Source organism: Equus quagga, chromosome 21 (genome assembly GCF_021613505.1).
Source record: "Equus quagga isolate Etosha38 chromosome 21, UCLA_HA_Equagga_1.0, whole genome shotgun sequence".
NCBI classification, from domain to species: domain Eukaryota; kingdom Metazoa; phylum Chordata; class Mammalia; order Perissodactyla; family Equidae; genus Equus; species Equus quagga.
This window is the reverse complement of record NC_060287.1, coordinates 36,973,680-36,993,332: the sequence shown is the minus strand read 5'-3', so window position 1 is coordinate 36,993,332 and position 19,653 is coordinate 36,973,680. Positions and strand designations below refer to the sequence as shown.

At 47.6% G+C, this 19,653-nt stretch overlaps 1 protein-coding gene across 8 annotated transcripts; it reads left to right on the top strand.

The window, feature by feature from the left end:
• The first annotated feature begins 110 nt into the window (after window positions 1-110).
• LOC124231355 (zinc finger and BTB domain-containing protein 21) lies at window positions 111-18,582 on the top strand. Of its 8 annotated transcripts, none has more exons than XM_046648125.1 (3): window positions 112-257; window positions 11,610-13,210; window positions 13,811-18,582. In XM_046648125.1, exons 2-3 carry the CDS (start codon window positions 11,623-11,625, stop codon window positions 14,803-14,805), a joined length of 2,583 nt encoding a protein of 860 aa, XP_046504081.1. In that variant the 5' UTR covers window positions 112-257; window positions 11,610-11,622; the 3' UTR covers window positions 14,806-18,582. The 8 variants fall into 8 exon arrangements, with proteins under 8 accessions (XP_046504074.1, XP_046504081.1, XP_046504080.1 ...); XM_046648119.1 differs by lacking the exon at window positions 112-257 and adding exons at window positions 5,119-5,605; window positions 5,740-6,017 and having other exon boundaries at window positions 11,610-18,582; XM_046648118.1 differs by having other exon boundaries at window positions 111-257; window positions 11,610-18,582.
• The last annotated feature ends 1,071 nt before the right edge of the window (window positions 18,583-19,653 follow it).

Sequence of the window (19,653 nt, the reverse complement as noted above, 5' to 3'; positions counted from 1 at the left end):
CGGCGGCGGCGCTCCCGTCAGGCCCGCCCTCGCCCGGCCCCCCGCGCCGCGCACCTCCCTCGCCCCGCCCCCTGGCGCCCGGCGGCCAATCACAGCGCCGCGCACGTGACGAGCGCTGCCTGCGATGACCTCATCCCTGGTGTGGGATGACGTCAAATTCAAGATGGATGGAATCACAGCGGCAGCGGCGGCTGCGGCGCGCGCGAGCCGAGTGTGAGCGGAAAGGGGCCCGGCGTCTGCCTCGCGGCTGAAGACCGGTGAGTAACTGTCACGCCCCTCGCCCTAGGAGAACGGCGGGGCCCGGTGGGAGGCCACAGCCTCCCCGCAAAACGCGGCCTTTCCTGACGTAACTCTGAGGTGATTTCTCTCTTTTTTCTCTCCACCAGCGGCTTGCGGGCTCCGAGCGCTTCTGCGCGTGCGCCGGGCGCGGCGCTCACCGAGCATGCCCCGGGCCCCCACGTAGCCGATTGTGCCTTCACAGTGCGCATGCCCCGTGCCCGCACTTGGCCTCGCCCTCGCCACTGCGCACGCTCTGTCCCTCACTGGGCTTCCCTCGCCGGGCCAGGTGGCCTTGGGGGTGGACGCCGCCGGCCGGGCTCGGCGCGCGCCGCTGCGCGAACAGTCGGGATGCCTTCCGGCCGGGGCGCGTGCTCGCGTCCCGGGCAGGCGTGGCGGCCGGCGGGTGTGCGCGGGAGCGGCGGGGCGCTGGGACCCGGCACCTGCTGCCCCCCGGCCCCGCCTGGCGGCCGCCGGCGCCACCACCGAGCTGACTTTGCTTTCCCGTCCCGCCTCCTTGCGGGCCCTCCGCCGGACCCGAGCCCCGAGCGCGCCCCTTTCCCTCCAGGAGCCCTGGGTTGCTTGCTCCTCCGAGTCCACGCCCGCCGGCAGCAGCGCAGCCCCTCCGCCGGACACAGCTTCCCCGCCGGGCTCTGGGTGGTTCCCCACTTGGGAAAGTCCGCGATCTGCGGCCGGAGGCGGCGAGGAGGGCGGTCCCGGCCCCGAGACCCCCGTGGTGCTGTCGGGGCTGCTCACCGCCCAGACCACCACGAGGATCGTGCCTTGACCCGCGGGGGAGCCCTCGGCCCTGGCCCTCCGCGCCGGCTGCTTGCACTCCCGCCGCAGGGCTGCGTGGCTCTGGAGAGGGCCGCCCCGCAGCACGTGTGGAGTGGGGTGATCGTAGAGACGCGGCCTCCGCGGGCTGGCCCGACAGCGGGGATGGAGGAGACGGTCCCAGACCCCGCTCGGCGCAGCAGCCCGGGGCGTCTGAGTGCAAGAGCGCACAGCGCTGCTCCCCTCCAGCATCCGAGGGCATCAGTGCATTGCAGCCTTGGCCGGCGGTTGTTCGTAAGGATGACCCTGAGTCATCAATAAGGAGCCTGCGTTAGGTTCTGCGTACCTGTTTAAGAAGGCAAGGAAGTGGGTTAATCCATTTTAGGAAGATTTCTCGTTGTCAGTTATATTTAAAATTTTTCTTCCCTCTGATGCTCGGAGTAAATCCCTCATCTACCTCTGGTGACTGACAGTCGTTACATTTACATTTAAATGCCCCCAAATAGTGATGTTAAAAAGAAAGTAGGAATTTGGGGCTTTGGTTTACTTAAAAGTGGCCTTATGTTTAATTCATTCTTCCTTTTAGCGCTGTGTATTGAAGGTACAGTGTGCTTCCTTTGGTGGGTGTAAAAGTTGAGGAGGAGGCAACCCCTGCCCTGGAGGACCTTACAGGCAGTTCATGGGGGGGGGGGGGGGGGGGGGGGGGGGGGGGGGCCGGGTTTCAGGGGTAACAAGACGGGGGCTCCATGCTTGAGGGAGTCTGGCTGAGCAGGAGGTGACTGAAGGGACAGTTTTAATTGGCCTCAAAGCCAGTGGGGATGTAGAGAGCAGATCCTGGAGCTGTTTGTGAACAAGCTGTGACGGGTCGTGGTGACTGGCTAGAGACGAAAGAGAAGAGGCTTCTGGTTTTCCAGACTGCTGGTTGGCCACACACCAAACTAATCAGGGAACATGTGAGGACAGGCAGATGTGGGGGTCAGGCCATGGGGGTGGGTCATAATACCATCCTGGACAGGTAGATATCCTGTGATGGGAGTGTTCGGTGGGTACCTGAGAGGCTGGAGTGCCAGGGAGATGCAGATTTGGGAATCCTCATCCAAAAGTGGTTAAAGCCACGAGAGCTCATACAGAAAGCCAAGAAGGCTGCCACCTGCTGAGCTCTGTCCCAGACACTGGAGCCAGAAAGGTGGGCAAGTCCAGGTCTCGATACTTTCTCTCTGCACCCAGTAGATAGCTGCCATCCTGTGCTAAGCATTAGGGAGACACAGGTGGAAACAAGCCTTCTTCCTTTTAAGGACTCTGATGAGGGAGACAGACAGAGAAGCAGATCACTCAGCATAGCCCCGGTGATCTTGCTGAAGAGGCCAAGGACTGTGGTAGTTAGATGACTGAGCGACTGGCTGGGAGCAGGTCACGAGGGTTTTGTAAGACACTGATGTTTGAGCCGGGTCTTTCTGGAGAAGTTGGCCACATACAGCAACAGTAACAAAGATATTTTAGGTGGTTGGAATCGGGTGTGCAAGTTTGTAAGTTGGATGGTAAGGAGTGTCTAGTAAGGGTGGAGAGAAGAAATGGTCTTGTATGCCAGTCTGTAGAGTTCAGATTTCATCGGGAGTAATAGAAAAATCAGTATGGTATTCTAAGGACAGTGATGGGACCAGCTTTACTTTAGGAAAACAAATAAAAGGCGTGTTTTCCAGACCTGCATTTAGAGTGTCAGAGTACAGAAAAACCAACAAGTATTTATTGTTGTGCAAGATGCCGTTGAGCATTGTGAAGAGTATCAAAAGATGTTAAGCAGAGTTTTAGTCCTTCGGTAGCCAACGGTTCTGCTGGGGAGACGAGCAGCTGAGAATACATGGCAGTGAACGAGCACCATGTAAATGCCGCCACTCAGTGTAGCACAGGATTTGAAAGGTGTTCACTTGTTATAAATGAAAGTAGTCAAGGAAGGTATATGAGTCTGCTAGGGCGGCCTTGACCGACTACCACGGGCTGAAACAGCAGAAGTGTGTTTTCCCACAGTTCTGGAGCCTGGAAGTCTAGGATCCAGGTGTCAGCAGGGTTGGTTCCTCCTGAGGCCTCTCTCCTCGCTGTGTGGATGGCCGTCTTCTCCAAATGTTCACGTGGTTCCCCCTCTGCGTGTGTCCCGATCGCCTCTTCTTATAGGGACACCAGTCATATTGGTGCCCATAAGGCCCACCCTAGTGACCTCATTATGGCTTAATTATCTCTTCAAAGACTCTCCAAATGCACGTACATTCTGAGTTGCTGGGGGTTAGCACTTCAGCATAGGAATTTGGGGAGGCGAGAGGGGACACAGTCCAGCCCACGACAGAAGGCTGCATGGAGGAGCTGACACTGGAGCTGAGCTCTGAAAGACGATTAATGTTCCCCAGAGTGGAGTGCTGGGCGGGGGGCTAGATGAGGTCTAGGACATCCCGGATTGGGTGATGGAGGAGGCAGGACGTGCAGCTCGGTCTCCAAGGCAAAGTGTCTGCAGCAGGAAGTTACCACAAGGGAACAGTCAAGGAAAAAAACACTTAAAAAGCAATTGGAAACCAGGTTTACAAAGCCCAGGAGTCCATGTTTTTAAAATGTTGCTTTTTAACCTAATGGAGAACCATTGTTTTTATTATTACTTCTTTTCACTCGGGTCTAAGGTCTCAGCTGAAACACCACTTCGAGGCCTTTCCTGACTGTCCTCCCCAAGCCCCTTGTTACTTTGGCCCAGTCACAGCACCCTATTTAGTTCCAAGTCTGAAGTTAGCTTTTTTGTTTCTTTTCTTGCTTATCTGATTTTCCCCACTAGAAAGTGGGGGCCTTGTCTGTTTTGCGCCCCCCTGCACTTCAGGTGTGTCTCACCATGTCTTGCTCATAATAGGAACTCAGTCACTAAGTTGAAGTAATAACAGTTTACTTAATGTACACGTCCGATGAATGATCAAAGCCCTGTTGTGGGAGGCTCGGTCCAGCAGCGGTGTTACGAAGGGTGGATTTGGAGGGCATGAGGGGAAGAAGGAAGACCACTCGGAAATGTATTAGTTAGGGTTTTAATAACAAGAACAGAAACTGACAGGCTAGCCTGCATAGAACAAGGAATTTACTGTAAAGACACAGGGTTGCTCTGGAGGGTTAAGGAAAAGCTAAAGAATTGGGCCAGGAAGGGCGGAAACCAAGGTAACCAGCAGCTGCGTCTTCAGACACTGCCGGAGAAATCAGCGCCCCTCCTTTGCTGCCTCTCTTGTTCTCCTCGGCCGACTTCCCGGGAGAAGGTTTCTCATCGGCTTGGCCTTGCTCGTTGCCTGCCCCTGAGCGAGGGGAGAGCAGCACATCAGCCTGCACTTGGGGGCGAGGGGGCTTCTTCCAGAGCCAGATCAGGGGTCCTCGACTGGCAGCAGGAGTGGCTACCGGCTGGCTGGAGCCAGACGAGAGAGGCTGCTCTATCAAGGAAGGTGCCATGAAGAGCCTGCGCTGTCGCAGTAGTCCCCGGGCTGGTGGAGCAGAGGGCACCCCGTAAACCAAAACGAGACCTTCCCTAGAGAGACTGAAAGGCCGTGAGATGGGATCCAAGGGAGAGACATTACTGCTCTTGAAGGATCAAGTAAAGGAGGCTAGCTTTGAAATCTGAGGAGCTTTAGATAATTTCTGGATATCTGCATTGTCACCTAGTGAGTGATGATAAGACCCAAACTCAGAGCCGACTTCCTGTCACCATCTAATAGTAAAATCAAACAGAGAGAGTCTGGGCGAAATCCAGAGGTGAGAGTTGGGTTGAATGCTGTGTGCATGTTTATGCTCCAAAGTCAAATGTGGGTGGATGCTCTGGTTTTCTCACTAGGTGTTTGCTTTCTGTTATGGGCGTTCCTCCTCTTGTCCAGTGTCATGGTTCGGACTACATAAGCAGTCCCCAACATTCCAAACGATTGTGTGCCCAGAGTTCAGTTTTGGGTTAATGTTTTGGAGGTAAAGAGACATTTTCCTATAGAACTGGTAGTAAGGGGTTTGTTGGCTAGTCTTGGAGCAAATTTGATATTTAATGTACCTTAGCCCCGGTACCAGCCTGAGTTTTAGTCTCCAAAACTTGAAAGGCGGCGAGGTTGTTTTGGTCTCTTCCCATCTCCCTTTCTGGGCCCCTCACTCACCACCTAGTGTCCTTTTATCTGAATGCTTAGCTGTGCTTTGCTTTCTTCTGTTTATATCCCCAGGATGCTCTGTATTCTCAAATTGCCTACCTTCCCACCATCCCCTTAACAATCTTAACTCCCTGCCATGGATCTAACATTGCTATAGGAGGAAATTATTTGTATGGAATTAATTCCTATTAAGATATGAGTTCCCTTCCCCTCTTAGCGTTTAGTACCTGAGGAATTTGAGGTCGTGCGATGCAATAATTTCCTGGCCTCCAGTTTTCAAGGGCTTTGTGGCTGTTCTGGGAGGTTGGACCTTCGGGCCGGGGCAGGCTTAGCCCCTGGCCGGGTCGGAGGTGTGTTTCTGAAGAGCGTCTGCAGTGGGGATGCGAGGAGTGGAAGCTTTGGGATGACGCCACAGTCAGGTGAGTGAGGAGCTGTCCCCACTCCTCCTCCGCCTTCCACCTCCTGGCCAAATTAACTGCTTCCTCAAGTCGTTAGTCTCCTAGCACTTTTTGTATTCTTCATTGTATTTTATTTTTACATGTCTTTCTCCCAGGGAATGTGTGCTGCTGGAGAACAAGCAGCTGGCCAGCTCACTCATCTCTTGTGATACGTGACATATAGCAGCCCACGTAAACCTTCAGGAAAAGGAGAGAGGAAGGAAGTAAAATGCGTGCTTGCCATATAGGAAACACTGGATCTACTAGGAGCCTGCAAACATGTTACGTCTTGTCTTCTTCATGAAATCCTCTGTGGTCAGATAGTATCAGAAAGGCCGAGTGGTCCTTACCAGGTTACTTACCTAATAGGTGGCACAGCCAGGACTGGCGACAGGTAGGCTGATTTGAAAGACTTTTCCATGGAGCTGTAATGACTTCCATGAGTTGTTAGCCACAGAGATTCTCCCATTTTGCGATTTCAGGAAACATGGACTAGAAGCAGTTCAGGCGGGGTTTGGGAGGAAATTCTGTGTGAGGATCCAAGTGGTGCGCGAACCAGCCCTGTTTCAGGATCTGGCTTTCCTTGGGGATTTCCTCCCAGCTTATTCTATCAATCATAAACAGGCCTTTTCTTCCACATTTCACCCACTTTTCTTTTAAGAGTGCCAAGGTTTTTCCAGCATGACTAAAGTGGTAGCAGGAACTCCTGCCTTGATGAGTCAGGTCGAGATGAGCAGTGGAAAAGGCCTGGGACGTGGACACGGGGGCAGTATGTATTGATACGTGAGAACTTTTAGCTTTCTGATGCACTGTCTTAATGATTATCCATAATTAAAACATACATGAGCAACTGGAGTTTGATAAGCCAGAGATTTATGCAGGAGAAAGTACGTCCAGCAGCAAGGCTGACCTTGTCTGAGGGCTGAAGAGCAGGAAAAGCAGGAGGGTTTGCGAACTCAGTTTACACATCCACCAGCTGCAGAGGGTTTGCTGGGTTGGCTTGTGACATTTTGCCTGCATTCTTAATGGAGCATTTTACATTTTTAGTTAAGTTGTTAAACTCAGTCAATATACCTACTGTCATTGAAACACGAAAGTCCAAAATGTTCATTGTTTGTAGCTAGACTAGGAAAGGGGCCGTTGTTTTTAAGTTTTAATACTTGAACCAAAGGTAGAAGCAAGGGCCTCAACGTGAAGGTGCCCTGCACTCTCCTGTCACTGCAGACACCCAGAGCCTTTGTCCTGGCCTGCTGGAGAGGCTGGGAGAGTCACTCTCCTCCTCAAGTGGCCTTACTTTAGCCTCCAGGACCCTCATGCCTCCATCCCCTCTCCGGCTCCTCGCCCGCCCTCCCCTCCACATATCCTTTGCCCCAGCCAGGACTGTATCTTGTCTGTGTGACGTTGGACACACTGCTCCTGTCCTTGAAATGCCCTTCACCCTTCTTCCTGACTGCTCCCACCCTCTCTGACTCCTGCTGGTTCAGGAAGCTCTTCCATAGGATGGGTGCCTTCCCTGACCTCGCCGTCCTCTGAGTGCGATGGCCTCACCTGCACACTGTCTGTCCTTCTGCACGCTCCCATCTGGTGCTGAGCACGCTATAGCATGATGGCGGACTGGCTTGTCCGATTCCACACAAGACTTCAAGCACTGTAAGGTGGGACCGTGGCTGGCGCACTGGTCTCCTGCCTGTCTAGCCAGGTCTAGCACATACTAGACAGGTGTCCAGCTATAAGAAGCATGTCACGTGATGACTAAGAGTCCAGGCTCTGAGGCCAGTCCCCCAGCTCCACTGCCAACTGACTGGGTGACCTTAGGCACATTACTTGACCTCTCAGTGCCTCAGTTTCCTAATTTGTAAAACAGAGATGATGACAGTGCCCAGCTCAGGTGGTTATGTGAGAATTAAAAGAGGTGACTAGAGCCAGTATGCTGTAGGGGTCAAGAGCGTGGCCTTGGCAGCCAAGTCACCTGGTGGAATTCTGCTCTGTTTCTTATTATCTGTGTGACCTTGAGCAAGTTACTTAACCCTCTATGCCTTAGTTTCCTCATCTGCAAAATGGGGATAATGATGGTACCTCCTAAGGTTGCTGTAAATAGTGAGTTTAATGCATGAAAAATCTTTACAGTAGTCTGCGGCAGCGTGAGCACTCCAATGTTAGCTGTTAGAAACTGTCCAGTTAGTGTTTGGCTGGCTGGAATGGAGAGTCAATCCTGTGGAGTCACTGTGCTGCGTGTCAGGAATGTGGACGTGCTTTGTCGCTTTTCAAGCAGGCAGTCTCGTTGATAACTAAATGGAGGTTATAGTCAAGTGAATAGTTTTAAACCCCAAATAATGTTTAGGGACAGTGACTGTTTCTCTTCCGACTCAACTGTGAGTGACTTCTTATTCCCTAATTCCCAGCTGTTTTCATTCAAAGAGCATAGAAGCCCTTGGTTCAAGGGATTAGAAGCAGTTACTTAGAACAAAAACAGGGATCATGATCATTTGAAGAAAGCAAAAGAAGCTTTCTGAACGATGAAAGGTGAGAAAATGTTGGGTTTTGCCCTTTAGGAATAGAGTCCGGATGCTTTGTGGAGTAGCATTTGCTTCCTGTCCAGGGACAGAGAAAATCTCACTTGGTTTAGTCCTCATACAGTTCCTGAGCCTCCACCTGTGGTTTCAGGTTCCCTTGGTCTCTTAGTTTGGGTTCCCCCAAAAGCAGACCCTGAGACAAGGATTCAGTTGTAGATGTTCATTTGGGAAGTGACCCCAGAAGTGCAAGAAGGGTTGTAGGGAAAGTGAAGCAGGAAAGGATGCCCATGAAGCTTACATTAATGAATGCATTCCTATTCATATTTAAAATATCAAAACTCAATTCCTGAAAAAAATCTGAACCGATTTTTCTATCAAACTTCAAATCAAGTAAAGACATCCTTCCGGTGGTTCTGGCAGAATCCTTGGAGACATCCTTAACTCCTCACTTTCTTATCCTCTACAGTCACTCCATTAGAAATCCTAATGACTGCCTTTATCTCCGCTGCTGCCACCCTGGTCCATGCACCATCATCATATCTCACCTGCATCATTGCAGTAGACTCCTAGCTGGTCCAGGCCACCATCATGTCTCACCTACATCGTTGCAGTGGACTCCTAGCCTGTCCAGGCTGCCATCATGTCACATCTGCATCGTTGCAGTAGACTCCTAGCCCATCCAGGCCGCCATCATGTCTCACCTGCATCATTGCAGTGGACTCCTAGCCCGTCCAGGCTGCCATCATGTCTCACCTGCATCGTTGCAGTGGATTCCATGTTGGCCTCCCAGCTTCCTCTCTTGCCCTACCTTCCATGGTCCATTCTCGACAACATAGCCAAAGCAGTCTTTGTAAAACATAATTGTAGTCATTGTCATTTGTCTGCTCAGAGTCTTCCAGTGGCTGGCTGCTTCACTCCTGGTAAGAAGTGCTGTTCTTGCAGTGGCCCACCCAGCCCTGCACGGTGTCTCCTCGTGCTTCTCCAGTGTCATCTTCCATGGTTCCCTCAGCTCTCTACTCCAGCCCTACTGTTACCTTGGTTCTTCCCTCTGCTTTAATGCTCTTCCCTCTTGGCTCATCCTTGCCTCCTTCAGCCCTTCTCAAATGCCATTTTGTTGGATGAGTGAACGAATGAAGGACATGTGGAGTTCCTGGCACAATTTATAGTGTGTTGTAGGTGCTGAATAAAGGACAGCAGCTACTGTTTTTTTCATTTAATTCTCACAATAGCATTATGTGTAGCTGCTGTTATTCCTATTATACAGTGGGGAAAACTGAGGCTCAGAGAGGTTGATGAGCCCAAGCACTGACTTTCATGCTGTCTTGACTCCGCGCTCAGGAAGGAATATGTCGTACATCTCAGCCCCATTGTACTCTCTTGCATGGGTGGGTATGTACGGACATAACTGGAACAAGAGTTTCACGAGAGCTTGGTCTTAGTACCTTTGAGACATTCTGACGTTTTCTCCTCTGTCCCAGTCATTTTATTTTTCCTATTGCTGATTTCAAACCACTAAACTGATTTGAAGAAACCCTTTTGCAAAGTACTTGTCTAGGCCTTTGATTCTGCATGTTACTTTTCCCTGTGGCGACATCTGAACTAGCTTTCTCAAAAATTATTCGCACTAAAAACAGTGTTTGGTATGCAGCTGAGTTGATAAGTGTGGCATTAAGTGTGATAAATTTCTTTCTCTGCTGACCTCTGTAAAAGATGACAAGGGTTGCTTTGCACATAAATAGATATGTGATTATAAAGACCATATATTAGGATTAAGAGAGAAATTAAAATGGCTGACAGGAAAGGAAAAGGAAGGGAAAATATCTTTAACAAACAATCACAAATAGAGGAATTAAAATCTCCCATTGATGTGAAATGATGGGAGGCAGGAGTGAACAGAAACTCGATACAGTCTCACCGAGTCACTCATTCGTGGACGGGCTACAAGCTTCGTCCCCGGAAGCAAAGTCATGCCTCTGAGTCAGTTCAATTGAGTCAGCACCATAGCACAGAGTCAGAATAAAATTCGAGAAATTTGTATACCGTGCTTGGTCGCTCCAGATTGGTGGCCTAGCACACTCTTCTTTGTGGCTCTTCAGAAGAGCTGGATGCCAGTCGACCAACAGAAGCTGATCCTTTGAAGCCGAAGGAGAACCTGCAAGTGTCCGGGTGCCAAGTTTGGTACACCTACTGCTTGCCCTCAAGAGAATGCTAAAACCGTCACAAATAGTCCTGGTTCCTTTAATCCATTTTGATATTAAAAATAAGTGTCATAACTATTTTAAAGAAAAGGTGGCATTATAAAATCAAACCACAGGGCTGAGCTGGTACCATAACAGAAGTCTAAGTGAAGGGTCGGGTCTGGAGAATCAGGCGTTGTCTCCATACAAAATAACTTCATCTTCATCAAGGGCATGGGTGGGGTGAATCTGCACCCTTTTGCTTTGATACTGAATTAAGTGCTTGTTAGTCCTGCAGTTTCTGAAAATTAATTGCACAATATTCGTTGAGTCCTTACTATGTACGAGATGCTAGCTCATGTGAATTTTGCAGCAACCGTAAAGGAGGGCACAGTCGTGACTCCCAGTGGGAGTAACTCACGTGGGGACTGGATAATCAGAGAGAGGCTGATGGACAACAGGGAGGAGCCAGCATCTGGGCCAGAGCCTCCCTCGGCTGCTAGGCCCTCGTGTCTCGCTTTTAGATTTGGAGAGAATCTCAGTGGGACGTCAAGTGACACCCGGATTTAGACTTAGTAACAATGAAGTTTAGATCCAGGCCAAAGTTTCCTTTGTGCTGTTGTTGAAAGTGTAATTTGGTAAGAAAATTCAGTAGATTGCAAGGTGTTTAGATAAGAAAGAAAACAAACTCTTTTATTCTTTACTATTTCTAACCTTTCTTAAACCCTTTGTGTTAACCTTTGATGATATAGTAATTAGCAAATGATTTTTCTCTTTCCAAATTCTTACCTATTTTTAAAGGTCTAGCGAGACCTCTACTTTACAACCCATTGTTAACAATTCACATTGTGTTTAATTACATCCAGTAGTAAAACTGATTTCCTTTCAGAATTATGGACTGTAGGGGTTTTGATATTTCATACGTATTTTCTGAACTAATGAGGAATAGAACCAAGCATCAAGTGGATAAGGACCCTAAATAATAAGCCTTTATTTTCAGATGTTGCTTCCCTGCATACCAGGAGCCTTCTGAGGGTATAAAAATGCCTGTTATTGTCTTCAGTTCCTAAAATTCTTCAGTTTTAATGATTGATGACCTACATAAGCCATAAAACTTGTCTGTTTGTATTTTCTGTGTTGTTTAAATAAGATTGTTCATCCAGAAAGCTTTTGTCTGCCTGTAATCTGCTAACTCTTGGCACCTCCGGAAAGACAGCTAGTGTTCCTGCCCCTAGGAGCACTGCACCTCAGGAGCCCTCCCGCGTTTTCGTGACGCTGTCACGTTTTGTCTTTCAGATCAGCCCAGGCGATGGAGGGACTACTGCATTACATCAACCCAGCGCACGCCATCTCTCTCCTGAGTGCCCTCAACGAGGAGCGCCTCAAAGGACAGCTGTGTGACGTGCTTCTGATCGTCGGAGACCAGAAATTTCGAGCTCATAAAAATGTCTTGGCTGCCAGCAGTGAATACTTTCAGAGTTTATTCACAAATAAGGAGAATGAGTCACAAACTGTATTTCAGCTTGACTTTTGTGAACCAGATGCTTTCGATAACGTTCTGAACTACATTTATTCTTCATCTTTGTTTGTTGAGAAAGGCAGCCTTGCCGCTGTGCAAGAACTGGGCTACAGCCTTGGGATTTCCTTTCTGACTAACATCGTTTCTAAAACACCTCAAGCCCCCTTTCCAGCATGTCCCAACAGGAAGAAAGTGTTCATAGAAGATGACGAAAACAGTTCTCAAAAGAGAAGTGTCATTGTTTGTCAAAGTAGAAACGAAGCACAAGGGAAAACTGTCAGTCAGCATCCAGCCGACGGAAGCCATACTTCCCGGCCTGCACCGAACCTTGCCGTCAGGACCAGCACCAGCAAGCCGCATGTTCCCAAACCGGTGGAGCCGCTGCACAACTTGTCATTGACTGAAAAGACTTGGCCAAAAGATAGTTCTGTAGGGTATGCAAAGTCTCTCGAGCATTCTGCATCTGTGGATGATCCTAACAGAAGCAGTTTGGGGAAAAGGAACGCAGTGCTGCCTTCAAAGCCGCTACAAGACAGAGAGGCAGGGGATGATAAACCTGGTATGAGTGGTCAGCTGCCCAAGGGAAAAGCCATAGAGCTGGCTTTGAAAAGACCACGGCCACCTGTTTTGTCTCTTCGAAGCTCATCAGAGACTCCGTATCTGTTGAAAGAAACTAACAAAGGAAGTGGTCCTGGCGAAGATAGAAACTTGCTGTACTATTCAAAGCTGGGGTTAGTGATCCCATCCAGTGGGTCTGGTTCTGGAAACCAAAGCATCGACAGAAGTGGCCCTCTTGTCAAGAGTCTCCTCAGGCGGTCATTGTCGATGGACAGCCAGGTTCCTGTCTACTCACCCTCAATAGATTTGAAATCTTCCCAGGGGTCATCTTCAGTGTCAGTCGACGCACCAGGGAATGTGTTTTGTGCTTTATCTCAAAGGTCATCTTTAAAAGATGGCGGTGAAAAATCAGCCCTGGATGACCGGACTCCAGTCCCGCAGCCGCACCGCCTCCGGTCCTTCAGCGCTTCTCAGTCGACAGAGAGGGAGGGAGTGCCCCCCGTCACAGAGGTCCGGATCAAGACCGAGCCCCGCAGCCCGCTGTCGGATCCCTCGGACATCATCCGAGTCACCGTGGGCGACGCCACAGCGGCCTCCTCCAGCACAAGAGACCTTTCTCTGAAAACAGAAGACGACCAAAAAGACATGAGCAGACTGCCAGCCAAAAGGAGGTTCCAGGCGGACAGAAGACTGCCGGTTAAGAAGCTCAAGGAGGATGGGCCCGGTTCTCCGGGGTCGGCAGACAATTTGGAGGAAGGCTCAAGCCCCGCTCTCCTCGAGGCAGATTTTCCAGATTCTGACTTGAATAAAGATGAATTTGGTGAGTTGGAGGGAACAAGACCAAACAAAAAATTTAAATGTAAACATTGCCTTAAGATCTTTAGATCAACAGCAGGTCTTCACCGGCACATTAACATGTACCATAACCCAGAAAAGCCCTACGCTTGTGACATCTGTCACAAGCGGTTTCACACGAACTTCAAAGTGTGGACACACTGTCAGACACAGCACGGCATAGTGAAGAACCCATCACCAGCCTCTAGTTCACATGCCGTTTTGGATGAGAAGTTCCAAAGAAAGCTGATTGACATAGTGAGAGAGAGAGAGATTAAGAAGGCCCTGATCATTAAGCTCAGGCGCGGCAAGCCCGGCTTTCAGGGCCAGGGCGGCTCCCAGGCCCAGGTCATCAAGCGGAACCTGCGATCACGAGCCAAAGGGGCGTACATCTGTACGTACTGTGGAAAAGCCTATCGCTTCCTCTCGCAGTTCAAGCAGCACATAAAGATGCACCCGGGAGAGAGGCCCGTTGGCGTCCACAAAATTGCTAAGCCAAAAGAGCATGTTCCTCTCGAGAGTCCGGTAGCAAACAAGGAGGTTTACCAGTGCCGCCTCTGTAATGCTGAGCTCTCTTCTCTTCTAGAGCAAGGAAACCACGAGCGCCTGTGCCGCAACGCGACCGTTTGCCCCTACTGCAGCCTTAGGTTTTTCTCGCCCGAGCTGAAGCACGAGCACGAGAGCAAGTGTGAGTACAAGAAGCTGACGTGCCTCGAGTGCATGCGCACTTTCAAGTCCTCCTTCAGCATCTGGCGGCACCAGGTCGAGGTCCACAACCAGAACACCATGGCGCCGGCCGAAAACTTCTCCCTCCCCGTCCTGGACCACAATGGTGAAGTGAGCGCGCCCTCCAGGCCCCAGGCCCCGCCCGAGCCCCGGAACACCAACCACCTGGTCGCAGCGAAAGACGACAACGTGTTCAGCGACTGTTCCGAGCAGGTGAACTTCGACTCGGAAGACTCCTCCTGTCTCCCCGAAGACCTGAGCCTTTCGAAGCAGCTGAAAATCCAGGTGAAAGAGGAGCCTGCAGAGGAGGCTGAGGAAGAGGCGCCCGAGGCCAGCGCCGCCCCCAAGGACGCGGCCTCCAGCGCGGACCCCGGCCTCTGGCCCTGCGAGAAGTGCGGCAAGACGTTCCCGGCGCACAAGCAGCTGGAGCGGCACCAGGAGCTCCTGTGCTCCGTGAAGCCCTTCATCTGCCACGTCTGCAACAAAGCCTTCCGCACCAACTTCCGGCTCTGGAGCCACTTCCAGTCGCACATGTCTCAGGCAGCAGAGGACCTGGCGCACAAGGACTCGGACGCGTGCCCTGTCCCCACAAACTCTCCGTCGCCGCCGCCTCTGCCCCCACCGCCACCGCTGCCCAAGATCCAGCCCCTGGAGCCTGACAGCCCCACGGGGTTGCCAGAGAACCCAGCCCCCTCCACGGAGAAGCTGTTTGCGCCCCAGGAGTCAGACACGCTTTTCTACCACGCCCCGCCCCTGTCAGCAATCACCTTCAAAAGGCAGTTCATGTGTAAACTTTGCCATAGGACCTTCAAGACGGCATTCAGCCTCTGGAGTCACGAACAAACCCACAATTAAAGGGCCGCCCCTTCTTACCTGTGACGAAGCGGGGGACGGCCTCCTGGTTCCAGCCTGCAGGGTGAAATGTGTCATAAGAAACAAAATATTTTTAAAAAAGAATAATAAAGGTTGGAAATTGTTATGCTTGAATGTAAGTGTGAGGTAAACTGGTGTTAATTAGTAATGTCCTTACTCCACTTAGAAACTGAGAAACATCGTGCTTCTGGACCTCTTCGCCACAGGGCGGTGCAACTTCATTACTGTTGACATTTGGTTGATCTCGGTTGTTTGCATGGTCCCCTATCCATGGTGTCAGTATAATCTTTCAATTGAGGTTGTTTTGGTTTTTTACTGATTTGCAATTAGTGGAATACTATTAAAGTATTTCTTCCTTTGATTATATCAGACACCTAAGTTCTACTTAAATCTTAGCCATGTTCTTAAGTCCAAAATGTATCAGGAAGAAGTGGAATAGTTTGCAGTATTGGTTTAGATCTTAGAATACTTTTTAGCAATAAGAAAAATGATAAACCTCAACTTTTGTAAGTTATCCTGACACTTGATAAAAATAAATATTTGGTATTTTGTGGTCATGTAGAACTTTTTTTTGTATGAAAATTGTGAGAAATTTAAATCAGCAATAGTAACACTTAAATTTTTATAAAATAACTTGCTCTTGGGTCATTTACTATAATTAATGGTGGAAGACTTGGGAAATAAAAAGATTAAGATTTCCAGAAGGCCTCCCGGTTGGTTTACAAAAGCTTCAGTTGCGACAGGCATTACGATCAAAACTGCTGATCGTGCTGCGTGTGCACGGCACACTTCTAAAGTCAGATCGGCATTGGAAGGGCTGCACACGTGTGCTTTCCTGTTTGATGCTGTCACAAACTGAAAATCTGAGTGTGTTTGGGACAAAAAACAGCATACAGCAGTAGTTTTGAACTTAACAACGTTGGTATCACAAATAAGGTAGGACGTAGACTGACTAAGGCCCCGGGCCCCTGGGGTCAGTGGGGCCGCTCTCAGTCCTGAATTCCCGCTGACTTCAGGGACGGGGAGCAGAGGGAGAGCGAGCACACTGCAGTCCCACAGGCTTTTCAGAACAATGGACACAATGCACAGTTTCCTGCCTCTGTCTTGCGATGATTTCTGTTAGCACTTGTTGGCGTTTATCGTGGCAAAACGCCCATAGTGAAGCCATTCTGCTTTACGTCACTGCTTGAACTTTCATACATATGTGTTCAAGTGCTGTCAAGGGTCCAAAATTAGTTTCTGCTACTCATTTTGGTCCATAGGGTTTGGTCTTCTTTTTCTTTCCTGTTCTAAGTTGTCATTAAAAGCCTTTCAGTAGGTGTTGTCCAGAGTTCAATGGGGCGTTCAAGAGGGAAAATTTTTATTTTACTTGAGGGTGGCGTAGATACATACAAGTAGAAATAGTGTTGAAACTACACAATCCTTTTAAGGTAGTGATATGGATTAAGACTCCGAGTTTATTAAATTTTTTTACAAGCTCTTCTTTCAAATAAAAAGAATCTCTTGTGACGAAGAAATAATTTGCTGAGTTACTTAAATTTGTCCTCTCGCAGAAAAGAACTCTGTACTCATCAATCTCATTACCCACATTCCATTCCAGTGGAAGGAAAGATATTTTTATTGAAACCCAAGCATTTTTGTAAAATACTAATTGACTTTGTACATCATAGAAATTTTGCCTCTCATTCTTTCATTTGAAAACTATTAAAAGTCCCCACGTATTTGAGTGGTTACTTCCTATTTTCGTTCTTACTTAAATTCGGTGGAGAAAGGAAAATAAGATTAAGCTGCAGTTACTCATTATTGCCATCTTTATATTTTCTTGAAGAAATCTATGCATTTTAAAGACAAAACTAAAGCATATGATCTTAGGTGAAACATGAGGATGGATTATTGTTCACTGAACTCATTCCCTGTGTGAGGTGGTGTTCCTTACTCTGAACACCTTGGTAGCTGTCACTTCAAAACAGTTTCCTTCAGAGCCATCACTACTGACGGCCGTTGGAGCACCTCATAACCCCCTGATGCACAGTATCTTGGCGTTGGAAATCCAGTATCCCAGACTTGAACCTTTATGCTACGTTTTTGAAGATTTTTTAATAATGTTAATTAGAAGAAAGATATTTTTGATCTAAATATAGGCTCTGCGTATCTGTTAGATTTTTAAAATTTTGCCACTGTTTTGTCTTGTTCGTTCACATTTTGTCTAGGCAAGGAATATAAGATTTCAAATAAAATTTTGAACCAAAAACATTTATAATGCAGTTCTGGTTTTTCTATTACTTTTTATACTGTATCTGAAAAGCATTAGGCTGGAAGAGTTTATTTTGATGGTCAAAAAATGAAATATGCTTCCACTCCTGTAGCTATTTTAAATGTTAAGAAGTAAAATAATGAAAGACACCTTAATTGCTTTGTTCAGCAAACAGTTTTTTTAACAATGTTTTTCTCAGCCAGTAGGCAAGTTGGTCTTTCATTGTTGCAACTCTTTAGCTAGTAAAGATATTCTTGTAAATGTTTTTTCTGATTGTAATTAATTTTTGAAAATGTAGAAAGCTCGTTATGCCCTGTAAGTATTCAGGATGCCTGCTTTGACGCGGTTGTGGAAAGAATGTAAGATGTTTTAATATATTCTTTGTTAATCTCAGAACCTTTTATTGAATCATTTTCTTCATGTGGGGGAGGGAGGGAGGAACACCATAAAACATGTTTTTATCAAAGTAAGCAATGGAGGTAACTGCATTTTTTAATAGTAATATTTCAAGATTAATAGAATATTTGCCTTCAAAACTAGTTATGGTTAGTATGCATTATAATTTTATCAAAATATACAAATACTTCAACAGTGATGTTATTTGCATTTGTGGGGAGGTGGATGTGGTTCTTGGTTTTCTGTTTTGGAATGGATCCTTACAGCCTCTTTAAAAATATGCCCCAGCACTTAATTGATGGTAATCGTATCCACACGTAACACCCGCTGATGCTGAGCATAGAAACAGACGAGAGTGAAATGTGCCCTTTCGTGGAGGCAGGAGGTGTCTCCATCTACAGGCCAACTGACGGTCAGGGTGAGGGAGGGACAGGAATTAACAGCTCTGAAGTCAGCCTTTGTTCCCACAGATTTTGTGTGTGTGTGTGTGTGTGTGTGTGTGTGAGTGTGTGTACAACCATAATCTGAAACTTCAGGAAGTAAAATATTTGAATTTTCTTACTACAAAAGTAATTAGAGGTCATTCATAACAGGTTTCTTTATAAATTGCACTAATTAATATTGGAATATTATGAGTCAGTTTATCAATTTTTGATGTTTCATTCATGTTTTTTGCAATAATTATGAAAAGCATTATTGATTTAAATAATGCTAACCCATATTCTTTAATAAGTTCTTTAACACTGGCTTTTTTTTTAAGTTTTAAGAATAGGTTTTTCTCTTGTGGCTTTAGCACTTTAAGAAGTTTGATGTTTGCATAATTTTTGACACACTCGTTCAGTGCTTCCCGTCGAGTTCTCTAGTGTACGGCATTTCCATGCTACTGGGAAGAAAACTGAGCCGTCCGCATTTAGATTCCAGAAGAGCAAAAATGAGTTCATGTTAGATTTTTTTAAAATTCTTTTTAGAGACAATTGTTTGGGAACCAAAGTATTTTACTGTAAAACTTTAAAATAATTGAATTCAGTGCTCCTGAGTCTTTTATTCGTGCTGTCCAGATTTCCCACAAAGTTGTACTTGGTTAATACTAATTTTCAAAAGGTGGTAATTTCTTAGTGACGTTAATCCAAGAGTATTTCAGAATTTTCATTGAATAAATGCTTATTGTTAAAAGAAAAACAAATGTGGTTTTATAATTGTGTATATTTTGTTGACATATGCCTTAGCAGAGTAAATCATTGTTCAATTTTATTTAGGAATAAGCTTTTTTGGACTGAAAATTCACAGTAAAATAGGATTTCTATCTAATGTTAATCCATTGCTTATTTGTATCCAATTCTGTTGTCTGTTTACTTTGCTTAAATCTTGACTGAGAATGATTGGAGTCAATAAATCTGTACTGTATTTTCTTCTGAGTCACAGTCTCATTGGTATGTTTTGGACTTTGATGATAATGACTAATGATAGCATTTAAATTTATGAAAGTGAAGATAAAGCTCTTCTGTCTGGGTAATAAGAATAGCCACTTAAGAGTTGTGAGGGGCTGGCCCTGTGGCACAGCACTGAAGTCCACACGTTCTGATTTGGCGGCCCGGGGTTCGCCGGTTCGGATCCCAGGTGCGGACATGGCACCACTTGGCAAGCCATGCTGTGGGAGGCGTCCCACATAGAAAGTAGAGGAAGATGGGCACGGATGTTAGCTCAGGGCCAGTCTTCCTCAGCAAAAAAAGGATTGGCAGCAGATGTTAGCTCAGGGCTAATCTTCCTCAAAGAAAAATAAATAAAAGAGTTGTGAGGGGCTGGCTAATCTTCCTCAAAAACAAATAAATAAATAACAGAGTTGTGAGTGGGGCCCGGCCCGTGGCCAAGTGGTTAAGTTTGTGCACCTTGCTGCAGCAGCCCAGAGTTTTGCCAGTTTGGATTCTGGGTATAGACCTACGCACCACTCGTCGAGCCATGCTGTGGCAGCGTCCCACATAGAACTAGCATGAGCTACAACTATGATGTACAACTATGTACTGGGGCTTTGGGGAGGGGGAAAAAAAGGAAGATTGGCAACAGATGTTAGCTCAGGGCCAATCTTCCTCAACAAAAAGCATACTTACAAAAAAAAAAAAAGATTTCTGGGAAATGCCTGAATCCCTACACAGGAGTGAGAGCTACATACGTTTAAAAAAGAA